We start from the raw sequence: 21,834 nt of genomic DNA on the forward strand, positions 1-21,834 counted from the left end.
TTCTCTAACAAAAAGCAGAGCTTTCAAAACCTGTGTTGTGTTAACGATCTGCACGTTTAATAATCTACCGTTTTTCTTTCAATTTTGGTTTCTAAAGACACTACAGTAAATCATTCTGAAAATAGCATCTCTCTTAGCAATACTTAACCCTGCATGAATAATTCCTTTAATATTAAATATTCATTCACTAAAGTAATTGTTTTTTAAAAAAAATCAAGGGGGTAAGACATTGGCATAACTACGGATCCTAATTAAACTTTTTTTTTTTAATTTCCCTAAGGCGAGGTGTGGTGAAGCGAACTCCTCTCGCGCACTGCTTTCAGCGTCCTCTCGCGTTCTGCCTCCAAGTAAAAGACCAAGCTCCCAGCTCTCTCCAACCGCGAGGAATTTCGTCTGTCCTCAGGCGGTGCCAGGTGAGTCCCGGCGAAGCCCGGAGGCCAAGCTGGGACTCGCAGCGCCCTGCATACGGCTGAGCGCGGCGGCCGCAGGTTGCTAAGCTTCTCCCAAAGCGCCCCCACACCCTCGTGGCAGCTCGCTGGTGCGCGCCTAGGCCCCTAGGCTGGGTACGCGCTTGGCCTAACCCGTCCAACTTCTGGGGCATTCACCGCACTCTGGCCGCCCTCCCGGGTCTCCGCCTTGCCCTTGCCCGCGTCTCTCCTCCCCGGGGCTCCGGAAGGGAAGGAGGCGTGTCCAGAGCAGGCGGGAGGGATCTATATAAAAGCGCTGGCGGCGCGGTGGCCCGGGCTTCACTCGCCGTCTCGCGCTGGGACCGGGAGCGCTGCGGGAAGCACGGGCTGTAGAGAGGGCGCTGCGCTCGGGCTGCCCAATGCTTGGACTATCTGCCGCCGCTGCTCGTGCAATATGCTGGAGCCCCAGAACAGCTAAACGGAGTCGCCACATCGCTGCCTGGGCTGGATCGCAGCGCTGCCTTTCCTTATGAAGAAGACACAAGTGAGTAGGGCATGCCCGGGAGCTCACTGGCTTTCCAAGAAAATCGTGCCCCAAAGCCCCGAGGAGGCCGGCACTCCTTGGGACCGGTAACCGGTATATGCAGGGTTGCGCCTGCCGGGAGAGCCTAGAGGGTGCGGGGGAGACTGGTGTGGTGTGCAAGCCAGAGCCACCCAGCCTGGAGGATCGGAGAGGAGTGGGAGTGATGAGAGGGAGTCGGTGTCAAGTTTGGAGCCGCGGCAGTTAAGTTTGCAGCTGTCAGTCGGAAACTGCATCCGATGGAAGGGTCGGTTCTTTGGCCTGGGAGTTTCAGTTATCACGGGAAAGCATGTCTTTGCACGGGAGCCGTTTTCCCGTGGATTCCGGGAGATTATGAAACAGCTCTCCACGTGCCGTCCTTGCTCGCTGGAACCCAGATTTATTTGTGCAGTCCTAGGTGGGCGCGGGTCGAGCCGCGGACGCGGGTGCAGCGGCGGGAATGAACCCAACACAGAGCACCAAAGTGGCCGCGCTCCCCGGGGCGGGGAACCTGCCCGGCCGCGTGCGGAAACTTGGCTTCATGTGGCGTTTGCCTAGTTTGCAGCTCTGGGTGGGCCCTCCAGAGAGCTAGAGATGAAGTAACGCCTCCACAGTGCATGCACCTTCTTCCATTACAAAAGAGAAAAAGTTCTTCTTTTTTTTAAATGGGCACATCTAATGATAGTTATTGAGATAATATCCAGTGTTGCTAAATTGTGCTTTGTACATGAAACACTGTGGGTAAAAGCACTGCCCGGAGGTACAATTAGAGACCTCCCCGCCCGCCTTGAAACAAATATCTGCCTGGACGTCTAGAAAGGGACGCCACTGTACCCCCACCCACAGTTCTTTGAACCACTGACGGTTCCTACCTTTTCTTACTTCTTCCTTTCAGAATTGTTCTAGTATTTGCGGAGGGTTGGGTAAGGCTGCCCTTTCACCCCCCAGAGGTTCTATAGGAGATTGCATTTTTGAAATGTGTGGAGGGATGGAAGTGGTGGGGGAAAAGGGAAATTGAGGATTTATGCAAATCGGTAGTTTAGAATGAAGGCGACAGTGTGTTGAAAATGCTTGATTAAACAACCCGCTTAACATCATGCTTTAAATAGATGCCTCGTCTTGGAGATGTACACATAAGGACGGAAGTAGCAAGAATAAAGCCCCTTCCACCTGTGTGGAAAAGGGCAGGACGGAGAGACAGTGCCTGGTGAAAAAGAAGTAGTCACCAGAACATTCTCCCAGAGTCTCTAAAATGAGGAAGAGAAGTGGAGTGCCTATCTCCTCTTTTGCAAGCTGGTTGTTTTAGGCTTTGCACTGGACACCACACCTGGAATCACCATAGTGTGCTGTTGAAATGCAAATATTAAGGATTCTTGCAACAAGAAAAGTTTTATTGTAATCTCTTGATGTATCCGTGTTTTCTGCTTTGTAGAATAATAAGCAAGGGTGGGGAACCTATTGTTTTTGTTGCTTTTTATAGTAGCATCTGCTGGCATGAATGGTGATGGTGAGATGTGGGTGGAGAAGCAGCTAGCTTCTAGTTCAGGAAGAGCCAAACCTTCCTATTTAAACAAGAAAACAGGAGACAGATCAGGTTAATGTCCAACACTCCAAAGACAGGCGATGCACTATCAAGTCACTTTGAGAGTTCCAAGGATGGATGATCCTTGCACCCTTGCTTTGCAAAACAAATGTGAGCTCTGTAATCTCCTTTCTCGCTTTGATTAAATGGCTGTGTCAATAGGATTACATGGAATAATTCCATTGAAAACTAGAAAGAGGTCAGTCTAGCCTGAACACTGTGCCTGTGGCCTCAGTGACTCAGTGCTGCCGACCAGAGACATTTGAGACAGCTAAGTATTTTAGAAATGTGACCTGTTCAGACCAAGTTAAAGTGCAGGCCCTTTGGGGGGGACTTGCTGATGTTAAAGGGCTTGCAGGCAAAAGAGGGCAGTGCTCTTGTTGAATGAAGGCATTCATTGCCTAGGATCTTATGACCTTCAAGGTTTCCTTTAAGGATACTTTTAACAATTCTACATTTCTGTCACTGAAAAAGGGGTCCCTGGAGATAGTGCAGAATCAATAAAATAATCCATGGCATTAAAGGAGGGGATTAGATCCAGCTTCATGTCAAATTTTCTAACCCAAAAGTTAGAAGTTTTCAGTGTAGCTCTGCGTAGATGAAGAATAACATAAGGAAATTGGACACTAACATTAATCTAATGTTATCTTTGTATCTATTAGTATACAGTTGTTTAAATAGTCACTTATAAACATGGCAGAGTTCCAGTATAGGCCAACTGGTTCTACACTCTCTCATTAACCACAAATGAAAAGATAATTTAGTATTATTTTTTACATATGTTAATTTGAATTACACAGTTCTCCAAGAATCATGGGGACACCAGGCATTTTGGCCTTTCAGTCAAGCTAAATAAGTGTGAAAATTCCATCAACAACCACTTGGGGTTTGATGAATGATTCTTTCATTTACCTAGCACCTGTGATATGCTTCATATTTGGAAAATAATTATAAGGCAATAATCATGTGTAATAGTGACAATAAATTTAATTATAAGTCTGAAGAAATGTAGTGTTTTTTCATTTTTCAGATTTTTGTTTGCTTGGTTTTTTATCCATGCTGTGTGATTTTTACAGTTCCCAAAGGAAACTGTGACTCTGGCTAAGAAAGAGCATCTCTTTCAATATATAACCATTTTCTTAAACATTTTAGTCTGATATATTAAATAACAATTGGGAAGCCATATTTCACAGCACCAGTGAAAATCTGGTTAAAAGTGCTGTCAGTTTAATGTGCTTAGTGCCACGTTTATTGATGTTACACTTGCATTTTAGTTTCTTTACAGGTTTTGAGAGTTGTCATGACTGCTGTCAGTTTCAGTAATACTGAGATAGGAAAAAATTGTCTTGCAAATGGTGTAGAAAAAGCCGTTTTAGATACACTAAAGCTCTCAGGGAAGAGGCAAATATAATGTTAGCGTTCACTAGAAAAAAAATATCCTTTTCTTTATTTTTTCCCTTTTTTTTTCTATATGAAGTTTGCCATGTGAGTAACAATGCAAGTTTACTTTATAGAAAAAAAAATTTGTGAAAAGAGCATTTTTACATCTTGTCCTTATGATCACTCGACTTGGAATGTGTGCTTTGAATAATCCTAATTTATGTAGTTTTTAATTGACACATTCTGCCAAGAGTTTAAAACTCAAGTGCTAAGTCTATTACATTTAACATAAAACAGGGAAAATAACCATATGGAAATCTGAAGTTTTGTGCCAAACCAATTAAAATTGCTAAATTTTATTTAACTGCTGATTTGAAGATAGCAAATTGAGAGTCAGATTTGTTCTTTAATGATAGGTGATACAACTTGTACCACACCTTTAATAACATTAAAAAAAATTCCCTGCCCAGGTATCTATGAGTTTTGGAGGTTTCTTGCAAGGGGTGGGAATCCCACTACATGTGCCCCTGGTTTTTCCCTGTCTGGGAGCACCTATAATGTTGTGGGAGCTTTGTAGGCTTCAGCCTCTGAGGACTTAGATTCCAATTCCTGTTTTACCACTAGAAACAGATGACCTTAGGCAAATGAAATGGTTAAGCTTCTTGGGATTTCCGTTTTGTAATCTGTCTGATTATAAAATAGTTATAAAGATTCTTCTCAGATGGTAGCTGTACAGACTGAAGGAGATTGCATAGATGTCTGTATCCCAGCACCGTGGCTGACTGTAGTTCCAGTCTGAAGTTGTTGTTTCTGAGAAGAGAATTGCCTGCCTGCTAACTTTTATAGGCCAGAGGAAAAACTGGTCATTGCAAGTAGATGATGTTTAACCAACAAAGCAGAGACCCAAGTTTGCCGAAGTAAGGATCCTTCAATTCAGTGTCTCCCATTGTAGGCTGTTATCTAACTGTGGACTGTAATTAACACATGACAAACCAGGAATGTGTGAAAACGAAGGTGATATATGGACATGAGTCATGTGAAGTTCTTAGGTTTTTCTTTAAAAGTAAATATGAATGAGAGAATCATAACACAACATAGAAACAGAAATGGAAATACTGTCTCTGATTCAGTTCCTTATTGTCAATACTCTTGCTTTCTGAATTTTCCTTGTGTGATTTGGACGGTTTATTTTATTTTAGACTAAAGAACTTAGTCAGCTTCCTACCCCTGGTCTTGCACTTGATCTGCTGAGTGAGGCCATGCATTCATTTCTGCAGGGTGTCTTTGTAGTCCTTACCAGGCAACATGCAGTGACATTTTTTTTTTTTCTCATTATCCAAGTTTGGGACTCTTCCCGCCCCCCAACCCCCTTTTCTCCATTACCTTAAAGTAAATTAGGGTAAGGCATTTGGATATAAATCTCTGAGCAGGGATCTTTTATCTTTCTTTTCTAGTACATGAATCATGAGCAGCTGCGGGAACTCTGTTTTTGGTCTTAGTCACCTGTGTAGTCAGAACAATTTATAAAACAAATTGAGAGAACACCAAGATACTTTTATAATATATGCTGCTTTCAGAGCTGTTTTGTATAGACTTTGTTTCATGGAAACCATTGACTGTAGTCTTACTGATTTATGGATGCAGCAAAATGTTTTTTGCCTTTTCACTTAATTATGGGCACACTAAAACTATTTACAGGGCTGGTAATTTGAGAGAATTATCATTATCCTATCCCTATCTATTTCTGTCTATCCAGAAAAAAAAAAGAAGGGGTGGGGGTGATTTTCTTATAATTAGGCCTCATGGTTCTTTTTTTAAAATCACAATGTGTGTCATCTACAGGAAAGCTGTTCTTTATGTAGCTCTCTTTGTCCTTTGCTACATTTTACTGTTTTTTCTAGGCTGCCATATTGGCTTGGGTATTAGGAGACTGTTCTTTTATTAACCTGAATAGTGAGTTGTATGACTTTGACAAATCATTTGAACCTCTCCAAATCTGTTCACCCAATTGAAAAATGAGAAAGTAGGACTAGGTGATTTCTAAGTGCCTTCCAGTTCTAAAATTCTCTATTTCTAAAATACTAATAAAATAAAAATTTGAACCAGATGTCATTTAAGCTTCCTTTAATTCTGAGGTTTATGTAGCCATTGCTTCAATATAAAATAAATGATAGCCATTGTTTTAATATAAAATAAATGATAGCCATTGTTTTAGGATTATAAACCATCCCATAGGAAGAAATTAAGGAGATTTAAATTTAGGCTGTTCTACTTTTAGCCATTTCACCTGCTACTTGACATTTCTCTGTAACAAGAGCAGCGTTTATACTTTCCTATTTTAGCAAAACCCATGGTTGAAGAGGACCTTTGGTTTCTCTCTTCTAGTCTTTTTAAGTTCTATGAGTGAGGAAGAATCCTGAGACAAAATCAGCCCAAGGAGATAAATTAACAAGGTAATACTTTCCTGTATTTGCCTGTCTTTTCTGCCCCTGAAGTCTCCAATGTCTGTGTGCATGGAGTTGGAATGGAGAGAACAAACCAAGGAGGAATCTGATGACATAATAGAAAAACTTTAGTTGGGAGAATTAGAGGAAATGGCTCTGCATTTGGCTTTGCCTTCAGGTTTGTGACCTTGGGCAAATCACCAGTCCTAGTATCTCTGAATTATATCCAGAAGTTAATCCTGAGAGGATGGTGAAGATGAGACACTGCAGCTGGGGACACAGAGAGGGAAAGAGGAGGGGACCTTGGGAGAGGGTTCCTGTGAATGATTCTTTGCCAAGTCCCCAGTTGCTTTGGCTTTTGCTAGAGTCCAGTACCATCCTGGAACTTCTCTTACCCACGTCCATCCTTTCCTTAGCTGAGAGCAAGTCCAGTATCCACAGCAGCTTTTTCTTAGAATCAGAAGCCATAGCTGTCCTTTTCTTTTTGTTGACATGCGAATATTCAAAGAGACCAGCTGGATCTTCCTCCAGCCAAGAGATCACAGGGTTCTTCTGAAAATAGGGTTGTGACTGTGAGGGTGATGCTCTGCTTTGAGCCTGGTGAAGTCTAGTGAAGTACTGGTTAAAACTAAGTTCAGCTTTAGGCAATCCTCCCATCAATTAAGCAAACATACAAACAACAACAACAGAAGAAAAACACGTTATCTGAATGCAGGAATTCAGCACTTGACTGTTCATCTGTAGCTGTTAGCCTTGACCTTAGGGCCCTTGAGGGCAGATTAGAGCATGGTCATAATGGGAGGGGGCAATTGGGTTGCCCTTTCTGTATTCCCAGTACACCGGCAGCAGATCAAAAGCCCCCTAGTTGTCTTGCAAAGAATGTCTTTGCTCTTTAGGGTGACCACACAAAAGGGTGTGAAAAGATGACAGCAAACCCATCCATCCAATGCCTGCTTTAGGGCCTCAGTCACCTTTGCAGAAAAGGCAATTCCACTGCATAATTGTTTCCCTGTGCAAACCCCTAGGGATGTGTTGCATTTGTCTTGTATACACATTATTGTGTTTTCTTCCAGGGGCTGAAGTTCATCCTGGGAACAAAAGCCCCGTGGGTGCTTAGAACTTTTGTCTCTTTTTCACCTTGACATAAAATCCCTGAAGCAAATGACCTTGCCATTTCTGGGTCTTCCCTAAACTCCACGGCTGAATTGCATCTCGTTAATTACCGGCTCCTTTCCTCTAAAGGTGTATGTTCCAGGGGTCATGACTATTGTTGCCTCTAATAATCACCACGGAATAGTGGTTGACTATTGTGAAGAAACCTCTTGGGACTCTGCTGAGCTAGCGCACTGCTGTGTCCTGGGGGTTCCTTTTTCTAGACTGCCTTAGAGCTACAGAGAGAGTGTGCTTTGTTATAAAGGGCTTTCAGGGCTCCTGGGATGTATTGTCCGAGTGGATGTACTGCCTGTTAAAATTCATATTCCGGGCAGAACATTAGATGGAAGAGCTGGGGGAAGGGAGCATAGAGATGTTTCCATATAAAATAGTTTATAACACGTTCTAGAAAACCTGAGGATTACAAAACAAACCTCAGTCGTCACACGTAGAGCCATTATTTATGCTTCATTGTGAATCCACAATTTAACACTTCCAAAATAGTAAGCACGTTAGGTCTTTCCATTTTTGATGATAACCACCTAAGACGCCAGTGGTTGCTTTGGCCTGGGTCTCTGGTGGTTTTAGAAAGCTTCTGTATTTGCTGGGCCCTACCCAGAGATCTTTGGTGTGTTCTCTTAGACAGAAGAATGACCCTAACACATAAGTCATTCTGCTATTTATTTGTTGGAAAGATAAATTATCACCATACAGGGGAATGGATGCTACTTTCTGCTTCCAGGTGTTCCACACTGAGAACTGAAATGCAGGGATGATAAAGGGGTTAGGGAACAATCAATGAGGTAATTGGCAGGGATGATAAAGGGGTTAGGGAATAATTAAAGAGGTAATTAGCATAGTGTTTTAAATATTTGGATGAAATTAATTCTATGAGAATAGGACAGAACTACAAAACAGGGTATACATAATTATTCCCTTGTTTTTATAACAAATTATGTTGTCTTTTTTTTAATTTTAAGATTTTTAAGTCCTGCTCAAGAAAAGTGTTTTTCAAACTTTAGTACACTTTGTTTATAATGAATGCACCAAAGCCATAGTACTCTGTGCCTTATTAATATTTAGAAAACAGTGGAACTCTTTTCTATTTGAATGTTGAGTCTTTCTTTCTTTCTTTTACATCTTTTATTAAATTTGGTTGTTTTTATTTCATGTACATTTATATTTCACTGTAGACATAATAGCAAGTTTTTTTTAATCTAATGCTCACAATGAGAACTTGTTATAAGACCCTTGCAGTTTTATATTTATTTACTTCTTACAATTTTAAACAGTTAGATAGACTTTTTAAATCCAAAGCTGACTTGACCATTTGTTGTTTACACTTCTGTACAAATGTCACATGTAATTGATTCAGCTTGAAGGAATGAATTTACTATTATACAGATGAAGTGTTTGACATTTGAATAGGTAGTTATTTAAAATAGTTTCAACCATTGTTTTATCAAATTAAACCATCCTGACAGTAGAGCATGCCAGAATGGCACTTGGTAGAAAACACTTCCAAGGTTAATTAATTCATTGAACTTCTCTCCTGGGAGGTAGGTATTATTATTTTTTAAGACTCCCATTTCACAGATGAGGAAACCAAGATAAAGACTTGTTGCCCCTGCCAACTCTAGGTATTTGTCACAAAGATTGTCACCCAAGAGATTGGGCTGGTGCAGTGTGTATCGACCTGGCTTATTCAGTACTTCAGAGATCTGGCTGCAAGAACATTAAACCAAAACCAAATGCAATTCAGATAGTCACAACAGCTGCCTGTATTAGAATCTGGATAACAAAAATTTCACAATTGCTATTGCTTAGTGGAGTAACTCATCCTAGATGCTCAGTAAATATGCATGGAATGTTATGGAACAAATGTATGCTTGATTCACGTCATTAGCTGCTGATCCATTTTTTTCCCCCACAATATTATCTATACAGATGAGTTCAGTTGATTAGACAGGCTACTTTTTTCACCATATACAGCTTTCATTTTCATTTATTACTAAGTGAAACTAAAGATGATGTGGGTGAAGAGAAAGTATTAGAGTTACAAATGAATAACAGTACAGGTTCTGCCACTTACAAGCTCTATGTGACCTCAGTAAGCTTTTCTTACTGACCTTCATTTTCCTAATCTTTAAAATGGGCACAGAAATACCTAGTGACAGTGCTGGTGTTGATTAGATGAGATACGCTAATATCACAGCAACTGGCACTTGATAGATAATTATTTCCTCCTCTGCCAGAATAGCAAATCACAGAACATTTTAGTAGCACTCATATGCTATAAGAAGTCAATTCACTGTTAGTAATTCCTGGCTTTGGCTATAAGGCTTACATGCACAGATGAATTAAAATTATCCTTAGAGACTAATACATCATTTATCTTCTTTAACTTTCCTAAACAATCTTAGTAGATTAAAAAATGTTGCCCCCAAATTGATTTCCTTTATCTTTCTCCCCTTTCTGTGAAAGGGATCAATTACACAAACTGGGCCCCAAAGCAAGTTAGAAGTAAGAGAGCAGCTTACAGCTTATTGAATAAGAAAACAATAAGACTAGTTATCAAGTGAGTATCCATTGATTATATACCATGAAAGAGGAGGAGCTATACTACAAACTGTGCAGCTTTATCTTATTTGATTCTAGCAAAAATGTGATAAAGTACATACTATAATGACATGATACCTCCTTTTTTTCTTCCCCCCTCTTTTTCTTAAACAAATAGGGGAACTAAAGTTCAGAGACATTAGGAAAATTTGCCCAAGATTAAAAGAAAAAGAGCAAACAAGGAGCAGATCTTGGGTTTGAAGCCTGGTCTGTTGAATTCCAAAGCCTAGATTCCTCTTAATCATTGCCGTTCAGGGCATCCCTATTCAACTTGTGCTATTTTGGGGGATCTGAACCATCCCCTGAAGACCCACATATTGAGGGGGCTTGGTCCCCAACCTGTGGTGTCATTGGGAGATGGTGAAACCTTGAGGAAGTGGAGGTTAGTGGAAAGAAGTTGGGTCACTAGGTGTGGGCTTTCAAATGGAGATACTGGGACCCTGGCCTCTGCTTTTTTCTTTTGGCTTCCTGGCTTCTATGAGGTGAAAAAGTGTTCTCTATCACACTCTTGCCATGATGCACTGCGCCACTGCAGGCCCAAACTGATGGGGCCAAGTGACCCCAGACTGCAACCTCTGAAACCACGTGCTAAAAATAACCCTTAGTTTCCTATAAAATGATTGTCTCAGGATTTTTGTCACAGTATTGGAAAACTGAGTAAGATTAAAATTAAAATTACTTTTTTTAAAAAAATTTGTATTTAGAGGTGATCATGGGTTTTGCTCATATACCAGGGAAACCTGAAAGCAAGCCAAGCTTAGGCTTCCAGTTGAGTGACAGGTTGCTTCAGATCCTTAACACTTCAGTGTTGCCAGAAGCATAAGTGGTTGTGGAAGAGCATCACTCTAGCAAGTCAGGAAGCCTGACCTGCATCAGCAGCCCCTCCCACTTCAGTCTCCTGAGCCTTCAAATGGAAACTTCATTCCAGATGCATCTGACTGTTGTGAACTGTAAAAATGCCGTTTTTCTAGATGGAAATAAGAGTTACTGCCAGAACCCTTGGTATCTTTCAAATAAAGTGGTCCTTGGTTGGCAGAGGGCCAATTTTAATTTTTATTTAAATTTTAATTTTAATATTTTTTGCAGTGTTGGGGATTGGACCCTAGGTCTCGCACTTGCTAAGAAATCACTCTGCTACTGAGCTGCATCTCCAGTCCTAAAATATTTAAAAATTGTATTTCAAAATAATTTCATGTAAAAAGAAAGATGCATTAGAAATTACTTTTATCATTTTTTTTGGACCTTATTTGTATGCTGTTGTTTAGAAAACTATTTAATATTGTCTTTGATTATGTCTGGGATTTAACGTCTCCCAGTCATTTGTGTTGCAGTCTTTCCTTTGTAATTCCACATCACTGCAACTGAATTCATAATACGAAATTATCTTCTGCATTAAAATTAAGATTTTTTTAAACAAATGACTATTGGAGCACCCATAGCAAAAGCATTCCCTTGGAAATGACCCATCAGCATTTTAGGGAAAGGTGAACAGAAGCTTACTGGACTTGGTGCTGCAGACTGATCCTCTTCTTTGGATGGCTAAGCAGGCAAACATCTGAGCCTCAGTTTCCCCATCCACCAAACAGTGAAGAATTGTACATTTCTTATAGGTGGTTTCTCCTATAAGGTTGCTAAATGAAGTGATCCACAAAAAGCATTTAGTCCAGTGCCTGACACAAAGGAAGGACTAAATAAATATTTTAGGTTGTTACTAATATGGCAAAAACTGGAATATAATGCTCATCCGTAGTGAGTACTGCTTTCTTAAGGGAAATGACAATAAATGCCGAGTCATCACTGCCACAGTGAAAGGGAAAGTTGGAGCAATTTATCCAAATAATGTAGAGCTCTGATTAATTTTAGTCTAGAGTAATTTAATTGTTTTTATTTCTTTAGTAGAAATTGGACAAAAAAAAAAAAGAAGCCTAAAATATTTAGCATTATAATCTCAAGAGAGTTTACCTAGAGCAAAGTTACTTCTTTCTGCCCTGTGTCCAAGGTCACAGAGTTAATCCATGGTGGTGCTGGCTCATGAACTAGAAATTCTGGGTCTGAAGACTGCATTCCTAAGCTCAGTGCAATAACCGGAATTGGGGAGACAGGACATAAATTCTTCCCTTTTTGATACAGTGTGTGATTCCCTACATTTTTCCATCTGGGAGCATCCAAAGAAATATAGTCAGTTGTCAGGAAGAAGGAAAAGAGCATTGCTTTCATGTCAAAAGCACTTAGGCTGAGGGTGGAGCTCAGTTTAGGACACTTGCCTAGCATATGTAAGGCCCTGGGTTCAGTCTCCAGTACTGGGGGAAACACACACACACACACACACACACACACACACACACACACACACACACAAACACACACACCCCTAGGTTTTACCTCTGACTCCTGAGTCTAGTTTGCAGTGGGATCTTAGGCAATTTATTTAACTTTGCTTAACCTTTTCTTAACCTTCTATAAAATGGAGAAGTAATCCTTTGCAGGTTTTCTCTTTCCATCCTTTGTTCTTTTTAAACCCTTCTTTCCTTTTTTTTTTACCCTAGAAATGATATGTTGTGTGTTTAATGTGACAGACACAGAATTGTGTTATCATATGAAGTATTTTTCAGATTTAATTCATATTTTCCTATCATACCATTAACTACTAAATTATATCTGTGCAAAGTATTTGACTCATTGTCCTCATGTAGAGTAGAAGGAACATGCATGTTGCAGTAAGATAGAATGAGGCTTAAATCCCAATACTGGCTTAATTCCTAGTGTTGTTCACTAAGATCATAGTTATGTTATTTACTTTCTTTCTTTCTCTAGGCCTTAATATCTTAATTTTGATCAGGGCAATAGGGGTGATAGTACATAGTTTGGAGAATACAAAGATTAAAATGAGATAATATAGCAAAATTTCCTGACCCAGAAGTGATGCTCAATAAGTGGTATCTCTAAATCCTTAGGGAAAGGTTTATGCCAGCAAACAGATCAGTATGCATTAGCCTGTGGACTCTGTGTCAGTTTATTCCATTTGTAGGATGCTATAAGAATTTAAAACATATTGTCATTAAGAACCAAAGCAAGATATGGGCAGTTATAGGAAATGGGATTGTGTAACTGTGAACTGAGATCCATGAAGGATCTGGACCTGTGTAACTAAGGATGCTTATACAAATCTTGGCTACCTCCTAAGTCCTAAGAGTCAAGAGAGGCAGCAAATAACAGTGCAGACCCAAAGACTGTCCTATTCTGTTCAGAAGCCTAGGGTCATATTATTCTAAACCTACAGTGATGAGAAATTTAAACTTTCCAAATACCCGAAAACTTGACATTAATTAATGTCTTCTAGTATGAACCTCAAACTACTTTTAATAGTATGATTGTTAATAGCTATGGAGACTCAGATATGGAGGCACCTCTTGTATGGTTTTGAGTCATTTAATTCTTATCCTTGGATTTTCTCTTTTGTAAAATAAGGTTTATAATAGAGTCTAATTCCTAAGGTAGTTCTGAGGATTAAATGAGCGAATGCATGAAAAGGGCTAGCACCAAGACAGATACCAGAAAACCTGGGAAAAGGTTAGTTGCTTTCAAGTAAAATGAATTTTGCATTCAAAGGTTGTGGTTTTATTACTTTTTAAACATTTATTTAATAGGTGTAGAATTAACAATTTGGAAAAGTTTCCATTATGAATTTGGGTACTATTTTCTTTTCAGTGATTTTTTTTTAAGTTTTTTTTTTTTTTTTTTTTTTTGCTAGGAATGGAACCAAGCATGCTAAGCACATGCTCTACCATTGAGCCACCCCCTTGTCAGTAATTTTGTTTAGAGTTTAAGAGCTTAATTGTCCAGGTTAATCTTCCAGTAAGTTTTGTATCAGTCAAGACAGACGCGAGTTACTTTTATCAGTGCATTTCTTCAGGTAAATAAGCATTCTGTTCTTTGACGGAACATTAAACTGTTATATTCCTTTGATGGAGTGCTGACTTGTTCAAGGCACTTCAGAAAAAGAGAAAACAGCTCCCATTTTCTAATATTCTATAATCCAAAGTTGTTTCTAAAGGATTCTTGTCTAAATCTGATTTTTTATTTTTATTTTTTGGTACTGAGGATTGCACCTAAGGGCACTCAACCCATTGAGTCACATTCCCACCTCTATTTTATTTGGAGACAGGGTCTCACTAAGTTGCTAAGTGCCTCGCTAAGTTGCTGAGACAAAGTGAACTCGTGATCCTCCTGCCTCAGCCTCCTGAGCCGCTGGGATTACAGGTGTGCACCACTGCACCTGGCTTCTTGCTAAATCTTTGCATATGGATACCTCAGTGATTAATTTACCAAACTGGAAATGTATGAAGTAAATTTGAGTTCAGTTCAGAGGAGGATCTAACAAAAAAACTTAACCAAGACAAAACTGATGTAGAATCTTTTAGGTATGGAAAAAGAAAAAAAAAAAAAAAGCAAACGTCTATTCTTTTAAGGTCCAAAGGAGGAGAAAGAGGGCGGAAGCATTGACGTGTATTATGTTTGCACATTGCTTAGGAGCAGAGTTAGATTTCAAAAGAGTTTAGTTTTGTAGCTTTTCCTGAAGATTTGTTTGGTCCTAGTATTTGAGGGATAAAGCAGGAAAATCAGAACAAGTACTTGGTGACGGCGCAAGAGATCCATGTTCTAAATTCAGGTATCTTGTGTTGGTCTATGGTTTTATGCCTGTGAGGATGTCCAATTCATCTCCTTCTCTACGACTTTAAAGATTTCCTACTAGTGCACACAATGCAGAATGAAGGGAAGTCAGACCATGCCACTAGGCTGGCTCACATTCTCCACTAACTGTATTACCTGTAGGATAAAGTCCAAATTCTCAGCATACCATACGGCCTACTCTGTGGCTTAGATGTTGCTTATCTCCCTGAGTGGTAGATTTCATTTGGTGTCATCTCACTATGTCCAGAGACATGCCCACCACACTGCACTTGGTCTCTAAGGCCCTGATACCTGACAGGCCCTTCCTTTGCCTAGCTCAGATGGTTCCTACTTCAGGAAGCCTTCTCCCTATTTCCTGTTTGCCTTGTTCCTCAGCTGCACTCCTAATCTCACCCTGAACTCCTACAGCAGTTAAAAAAAAAATATATCACTGCTTATGTTATACTGAAATTATATTTACTATTTTTTACTTACCTTGTTAAATTACCTCATGTTCCTATCCCTAGCTCGTGATACTATGCCAAAATCTTGGCAAAGATTTTGAGTTTAATGAATCATACTAGATGTATCTTTGAGGGAAAACATCCAACTATCAACATTTTAAGCATGGATCTGGCTTTCAATGGTTTTATGCCTGCTGATCTCCATTGACACCAAGGAGAGTGGGGAGGAAATTTAAACATCACTGTTAGGCATTGGAGTCAGTTGGAGACACAACTGTGTACACGGCAGCACTTTGCATAAATGTACATACATAATTCTCTTTAGAGAAAAAAAGTGATAAATGAGCCACTTGGGATGGTAGAAGATAGTGGGTAGAGTGAATTAAAAAGAAGAGGGTGAGGCAATTGCTTCACCTTTTTAAAGAAAATAATACAATAGCTTACATGGCAAGTACCTATTGAAACTTGCTAATTCAAGATACATAGAGGGATTACAAGCCAGAAAGGATTTCAAGACAGAAAATATTCATTTCATGTGCCAGGTCTTGAACTATGAGCTAAGCATATTACTTACTTTATCTCCCCTAATCCTCCCCATCTGTGAGGGTGATAGTGGGATTATTCTATTTTATGGAAGATAAATGTGGGCTCAGAAAAGTTGAGCAAGTTTCTCAGCATTTCACAAGTGTCAGTCACCAAACCTGATCTGCTCCTAATCTCTTGCTTGCTATTAGTTAGATCATCTTCTCTTGCTTAAATAAAATGTCAAACAAAAATATTTTTCTTGATACAGAATTATTATAAGTGCAGTAAATGGGATTCTTCCTCCCCAGATTACCAACATTGAGAATGCTTCCTTTAATAAGTTCCTCCTCACTCTCCTTGGTGTCAACTGAGAGCAGCAGGCATAAAATCATAGATTGTGCTGGTTAATAGGTAGCCAGTGCAGTAGGCAGGCACAGGATGTTGTGTAGTTTCGGATACCGATGCATGTAATTTCTGTCTAGAAGGTGCTAAAGGACAGAATTTATGACTATGTGACAAGTTTTAGTGGTTCCATTTGAATTATATTGCATTTGTAGATTGAAGACAGAGTTAATAAGTTTGGCAAAAATAATGTTTCACTACTTACAATCATTTATTTAAGTGTGGAGAAAGAAACTTGGAGAAGGTATTAACCAGGGGTGATATTTTTCAGATTTCATGTGTAATTAGAAGACACCACCTGAGTGACTCAAGACAAAAATACTATTTCCTGATATCATGCTTTAAAATAATATTGCCCATATTTTGTGTACTTTGAAAGTTCATTTTGGGGGAATACTATCTTATTTGCCAAGTTTTCAAAATTCTAAAGAGATGAAATTATGCAACCTTGTAATATGGACTATGTTCCTCTTTTTTTCTTCCTTTTTTTTTTTTCTTTCTAGTCAGGTAAGCAAAGTTCTTCAGCAAAGAACTTAAAAGTTAACATTTCTAAAACCAATAAAACTTTTCAAGTTTCATGATAGTTGTATCACAAAGATCAAAGTATACCTCCTGCATCAATTTGCAAACAAAAGCTCCAAAAAAGACCATAAATGAGAAGAAAATATACAAAAATTGAGCAATGAAGGAGATGGGCAAAAAAGGTTTGTGCAGATCTGGCAATTTAAATATACAGCAGCTGAAGCATATCATTCCAATCTCATTTAGCTGGATGCTCTGCTCATGAGTCCCTCTCTTCATTTCCTGAGGAAGTAGATCTCTATTCTCTCCCATATGGTGAGACAGTCTCTTTGCTTTCCAAACAGTCATGTTTACATTTATTTCTCCATCCTCTTTTGATTCCTCAGCAAAACAGCTGCTTTGCAAAGAAGACCAAAGGATTATCTTGAGATGGTTACCCATTTACTGTTTCTGCTGCCCAGAAGGCAAAGTTCATTTCTTCTTTCCCCTAGTATTATTTAGAATAGGATTTGAGGCCTTGAAGTACATTTTCCATATTCCTATTTTGTGGGGTTTTTTTTTTTTTTTTTGCACTTGGAAGGTGAGTTGATAGCCTTCCTAAAGCCATCCATGAGGACAAATTTCAGAACAAAGAAAAAAAATGTATTTACAAGATTAACTCAAAACCTTTAAAATAACAACTAATGCTAGTGCTCCTATCCTGATACATTCCTATCCTGATACATTGTAAAAAAAAAATCATCTCCATTTTAAAAATTTCTAATGTACCTCTTCTTTTTGTTAATGAATTTAGAGACTCTTAAAGAATCTTGTTATAGAGAATACTAAGCATAACTTCATAGATCTTGTTTAAAAATCAGAATAAAAATCTTGCCACTTAGTTGTGCTTCTTAGAGCAATGAAAAGCAATAAGGTAGCCTATTTATATATTATCTACTTATTTGGTGTGGAGATGTGAGATGTCATTGAGTATGCACATGTGTAGTCCCACGGCTTTCTGTTTCTGGCACACAAGTCACAGGAGAGGACAGCATCATCACTATACTAGAGTCACTTTGAAGGAAGGGTAGCTGGTTTTGTTTCGGAAGTAGGAATGGATCTGTCAAGCTGACATAAAAAGGCTTCAGTTCTCTAAGCCCTTTTATGGGGGGATAACAGACAGATAAGGGTCAACCAATGCTTTGGCAAGAGATAAGATTAGCATTTAAAAGCTTAGCCTATGTCATCACTTCTGGATGTGTCTGATCCTAAGTGAAAACATATTCTACATGTTCATTCCCAGCACAGAATTCACCGTGCATTATTTTTATGAATGGCTGGTTTAGAAATTTTGATCAGTCGCAGTTCATTGAGGGTGATTGGGGGAAATTTATAATTGCATGGAATTGTAGACTTCTAGGAGATCTGCATACACAGTGTCTACGATCTACCCCTGTGAGGTATTTTTAGTCTTTTTGATGTTGTTTCCCCCCCCCTTTTTTCTTTTTAATATGCCTCCATAAGGCTAATAAAAGAAAATAACTCCACTTTATTATACTTATCTAGCTCCATCAGAAAGGGAGCTCTGGAGACTTTACTGCCAGGTCAGCACTTTAATTTATCACACTTTGGCACCATCTACCAGGAGAGGCATTTTCCAGTGGTTGCTTATTCATTAAAAATTATTTAGTATTTATTATAATCAAGGAGGCTATGTGCTAGAGGCCAGAGATACAATGATAAGCAAAACAGTTACATTGTCCCTGATCTTCATAGAGTTTATAGTTTAACCTAGGTTTTAGATCCTATTTTTCCATTTACATGGACCTAAAAAAAGTATTCAAAGTAACAAGAAAATTAGAAATTCAAACTGAGAACCATTTAGTTAATTGATTAGCTGACTGTTAGGATTTGACAGTTACTCCTTCCAAGAGCAAGGAATTTGACAATGGTTTATACCCAGTTGCTTAAGTAAACCCTTCTGTTTATCTTTCTTCATTCATTCATTCTAAAAATATTTACAAGGGGCTTCTCCAAACCCAGCACTACTCTAACCACTAGGGACTCAACCGAGGGGGACTGAAAGTCCCTCCCTTTATGGTGCTTACACTTAAGTGCAGGAGACAGATAAGCAAAGCTGGTTGGTGATGTTGTAATTCCATTGTGTAAATATGAACACCATCTGCTGAGGATCGAACTGTACATTATCCAGACTTCCTCTCTGCCTCATTTTATATACCTGAGTTTATTCTCAAGACAAGTGATTTAGATATTGCCACCACCAATGGTCTGTACTATTTAGAAGAGAATTTGATTGTTGTAGAATTCTTATGAGTCATTTAGTCACCCTGAGCTATGCATACAATCCACAGTGTGTATATACCATGAATAAAGATGGGGTCAAGGTGTGAGAGATAATAATAGTGGGTAATAATAATACAATCCTCATTTTCACGCCATTCACATTCCTATCAGGAGGAACAAACAATTAGTAAGTTAGTTGGGTTATCGAGGTAATTTTTGAGAATAAAAAATTGAGTTGATGGAGGGCTGGGGCTGTAGCTTAGTGGCAGAGCTCTTGCCTAGCATGCATGGGTGAGGCACTGGGTTCCATCCTCAGTACCACATAAAAATGAACAAATAACATAAAGGTGTTCTGTTCATCTGCAACTACAAAATTTTTTTAAAAATTCATTTTGATGGAAATAAAACTGATATGATATGATATAACAAGAACAGCTCTGTCAGGCAGGTTACCTGGAGATGTTCCAGATGAGTCCTGAATGATAAGAAGCACATGGTGCTGGCAGTAAGTACCAAGAGTTTGAGGCAGCAACTTATTTAGGGGGATTCAGGAAAACAAGGGAGGCCTGCATGGCTACAGCATCAGCATTGTGCAGAGAGAGGCCTTGGCAAGGGGTTGGTGTAGAGATGGTCCAGTCTGTTCTGTAGGCCTTGGTCCATAGTTCAAGCCTTACAGTAAGTGTAATGGAAATGGAGAGTTCAAGCAGGCAATGATGTTTTACATTCCCAGACACATTATTGTACCTATCAAGCTTAGAAGCAAAAAAAAGGCTATTTTCAGGTCTTCATAGTCCTTCAGTGATGAAGCCTGGAAGAAGCTTTAGTTGTACAAGATGAAATGGCAAGAAGTGCATGTTTTGAGCTTTATACTGCTGGTAGAGAATATGGTAGGACTTGACAGACCAGATGTGGAAAAATAATCAAGGTTGATGCCCATATTTTTGGCTTGAATTGTCATCTTTCAAATTTGGAAATGACATTATTGGAGGTGCTTATTCTACATATGGTTGAAAAGACAGAATTGAAAAGATCTATAACACTTATAAGACATTTGCCAGGTAATATATTAGGTTCTTACGTCCATCATTTCTTTTAATCCTTAACAAATGTATTAAGCAGATTCTTTTATTATGCCCATGTTATAGATGAGGAAACTGAAGCACAGAAAGATCAAATAACTTCTAAAGGCCATGAGGCTAGTCAGGGCTGAATAGAGATGAAAATTTGGGCAGTCTAACTTTAGTGAATGCCTTCCAGCCTCCTCCCCAGTCTACTCTATCTCACTTCTCTGTGCATGAGCGCCATACACTTGGTTTTCTGCAGCTGTTTTGGATGTATTACTGAAGCTAAAGTTGACTTTTAAACTCTACTATTTAGGTTAACATTCACCTATTGCCCAAACAGTTTGGCCTTGCTTTTTCACCAGGTAGAAATGAGCCTCCCTCTACTTTGAAAGAGCTGATCTGAATCCAAGCCCAGGGAGCAATTTCACAACCTCTTTTATGACCTTTCTATTTGGTCTTTAATCTATGGGAAAGGCAGAGAATAAAAAAGTGTGTCCTTCACCTTACAACTTTTAGGATTCCACCATTCAGGGATTAATACTACTGGTAAAACAACAGCTATCATTAACAGTCACCTAATGACCTCCTTTATCAGCCAGTCCACTTGTGGGTACTTTACATAACATTGTCTTAATCTTCTCAAAAACCCAAAGACATTACCACAAGAAGATTGAGATGCAGAGAAGTGACATCATTTGTTTAGGGTTTAAGAATGTAAGTGACAGAACCAAGATTTGAATCCTGGTCTTGCTTTGATAATGTTCTTTTGTTGTAAACATCAACATCAATGAATCTGCAATTGAAGTGTATCAGGGAAACACCAGGCATGTCAATGAATCTGCAGTTTAGGTGCATTGTTACCAGAAGGGCATGTCCAAGGCATGTCAAACATAGTAAATATTTTGCTTTGCTTTGGTAGAAGTGTGTTAAAACTCTTATGGATTAGCAATCAAAAATTGCTTTTTTTTTTTAAACTTAAAACAATCCTTATTTTACAAGTTGAATTTTAAACTGTAAAATTCCCAAGACCAAACTTTACGAAAAGTAAATGCTTAATAACTTTGTCCTTTTCTCTCAATTTTTTTTTTGCTTCAATGCAAACAGTACAATCCTAGTAGTTAATTTAAAAAATGAAAGGGGTACATTGGAATGTATTGGATGCCTTATGCAACCATTGGATGAATTGCAGGCAGGAGCAGAAAGCTGAAGTTACTGAATGCTCCCAGCACTCAGAACTCAATTAAGTCTACTACAGTCACTAAAGTTGTTTCGGTTGGTGCAGGAATCTGTTAGTGCTGCTGATTGCAAGTCTTGATGCCCCAATACACCCAGGCTAGCAAAATGAAGGCCCAGCATCCTGCCTCTCAAGTATTTCCCTTCCAATAGAAACCTTGCAAAGTTTTGCCTGCTTGGCAGAACCTCACTTCTGCAATCCCAGGATTGAAATGAGAAATGGAGCTTTTAGCTTTCAAGTCACTACAGTATAGGAACATAAGCTAGAACAGAAATGGAATGGGATTTGAAAGAGCAAATTCACCTTATCATCCACACCCACTATGCTTATTTCTCTTATATCAAATCAGAAGCAGCTAATAGATAGCCCTTGAACAAAATGCAACCTTGCATACCTTTTTAGACACTTTTGTTTATGTTTTTTTTTTTTCTCTAGCCACATAGCTCTGTTGAGCTACTGAAAATAGTAGGTCTCAGCCTTTAGAGTACATAAGAGCTAGTGGAGTGCTTGTTTAGAAAAAGCAATC

The 21,834-nt window shown here is 39.1% G+C and overlaps 1 protein-coding gene across 1 annotated transcript in view; it reads left to right on the forward strand.

Annotated features, from left to right (window-relative positions):
- The first annotated feature begins 348 nt into the window (after positions 1 to 348).
- The window catches only part of Kitlg (KIT ligand), an 84,868-nt gene continuing 63,382 nt past the window's right edge, over positions 349 to 21,834 (forward strand). Inside the window, exon 1 of the mRNA XM_078053039.1 lies at positions 349 to 951. Coding sequence (XP_077909165.1) covers positions 937 to 951 — 15 coding nt within the window. The 5' untranslated portion in view covers positions 349 to 936. The remainder of the gene's footprint in view (positions 952 to 21,834) is intronic.

Source organism: Ictidomys tridecemlineatus, chromosome 6, assembly GCF_052094955.1.
Source record: "Ictidomys tridecemlineatus isolate mIctTri1 chromosome 6, mIctTri1.hap1, whole genome shotgun sequence".
Classification (NCBI taxonomy): Eukaryota; Metazoa; Chordata; class Mammalia; order Rodentia; family Sciuridae; genus Ictidomys; species Ictidomys tridecemlineatus.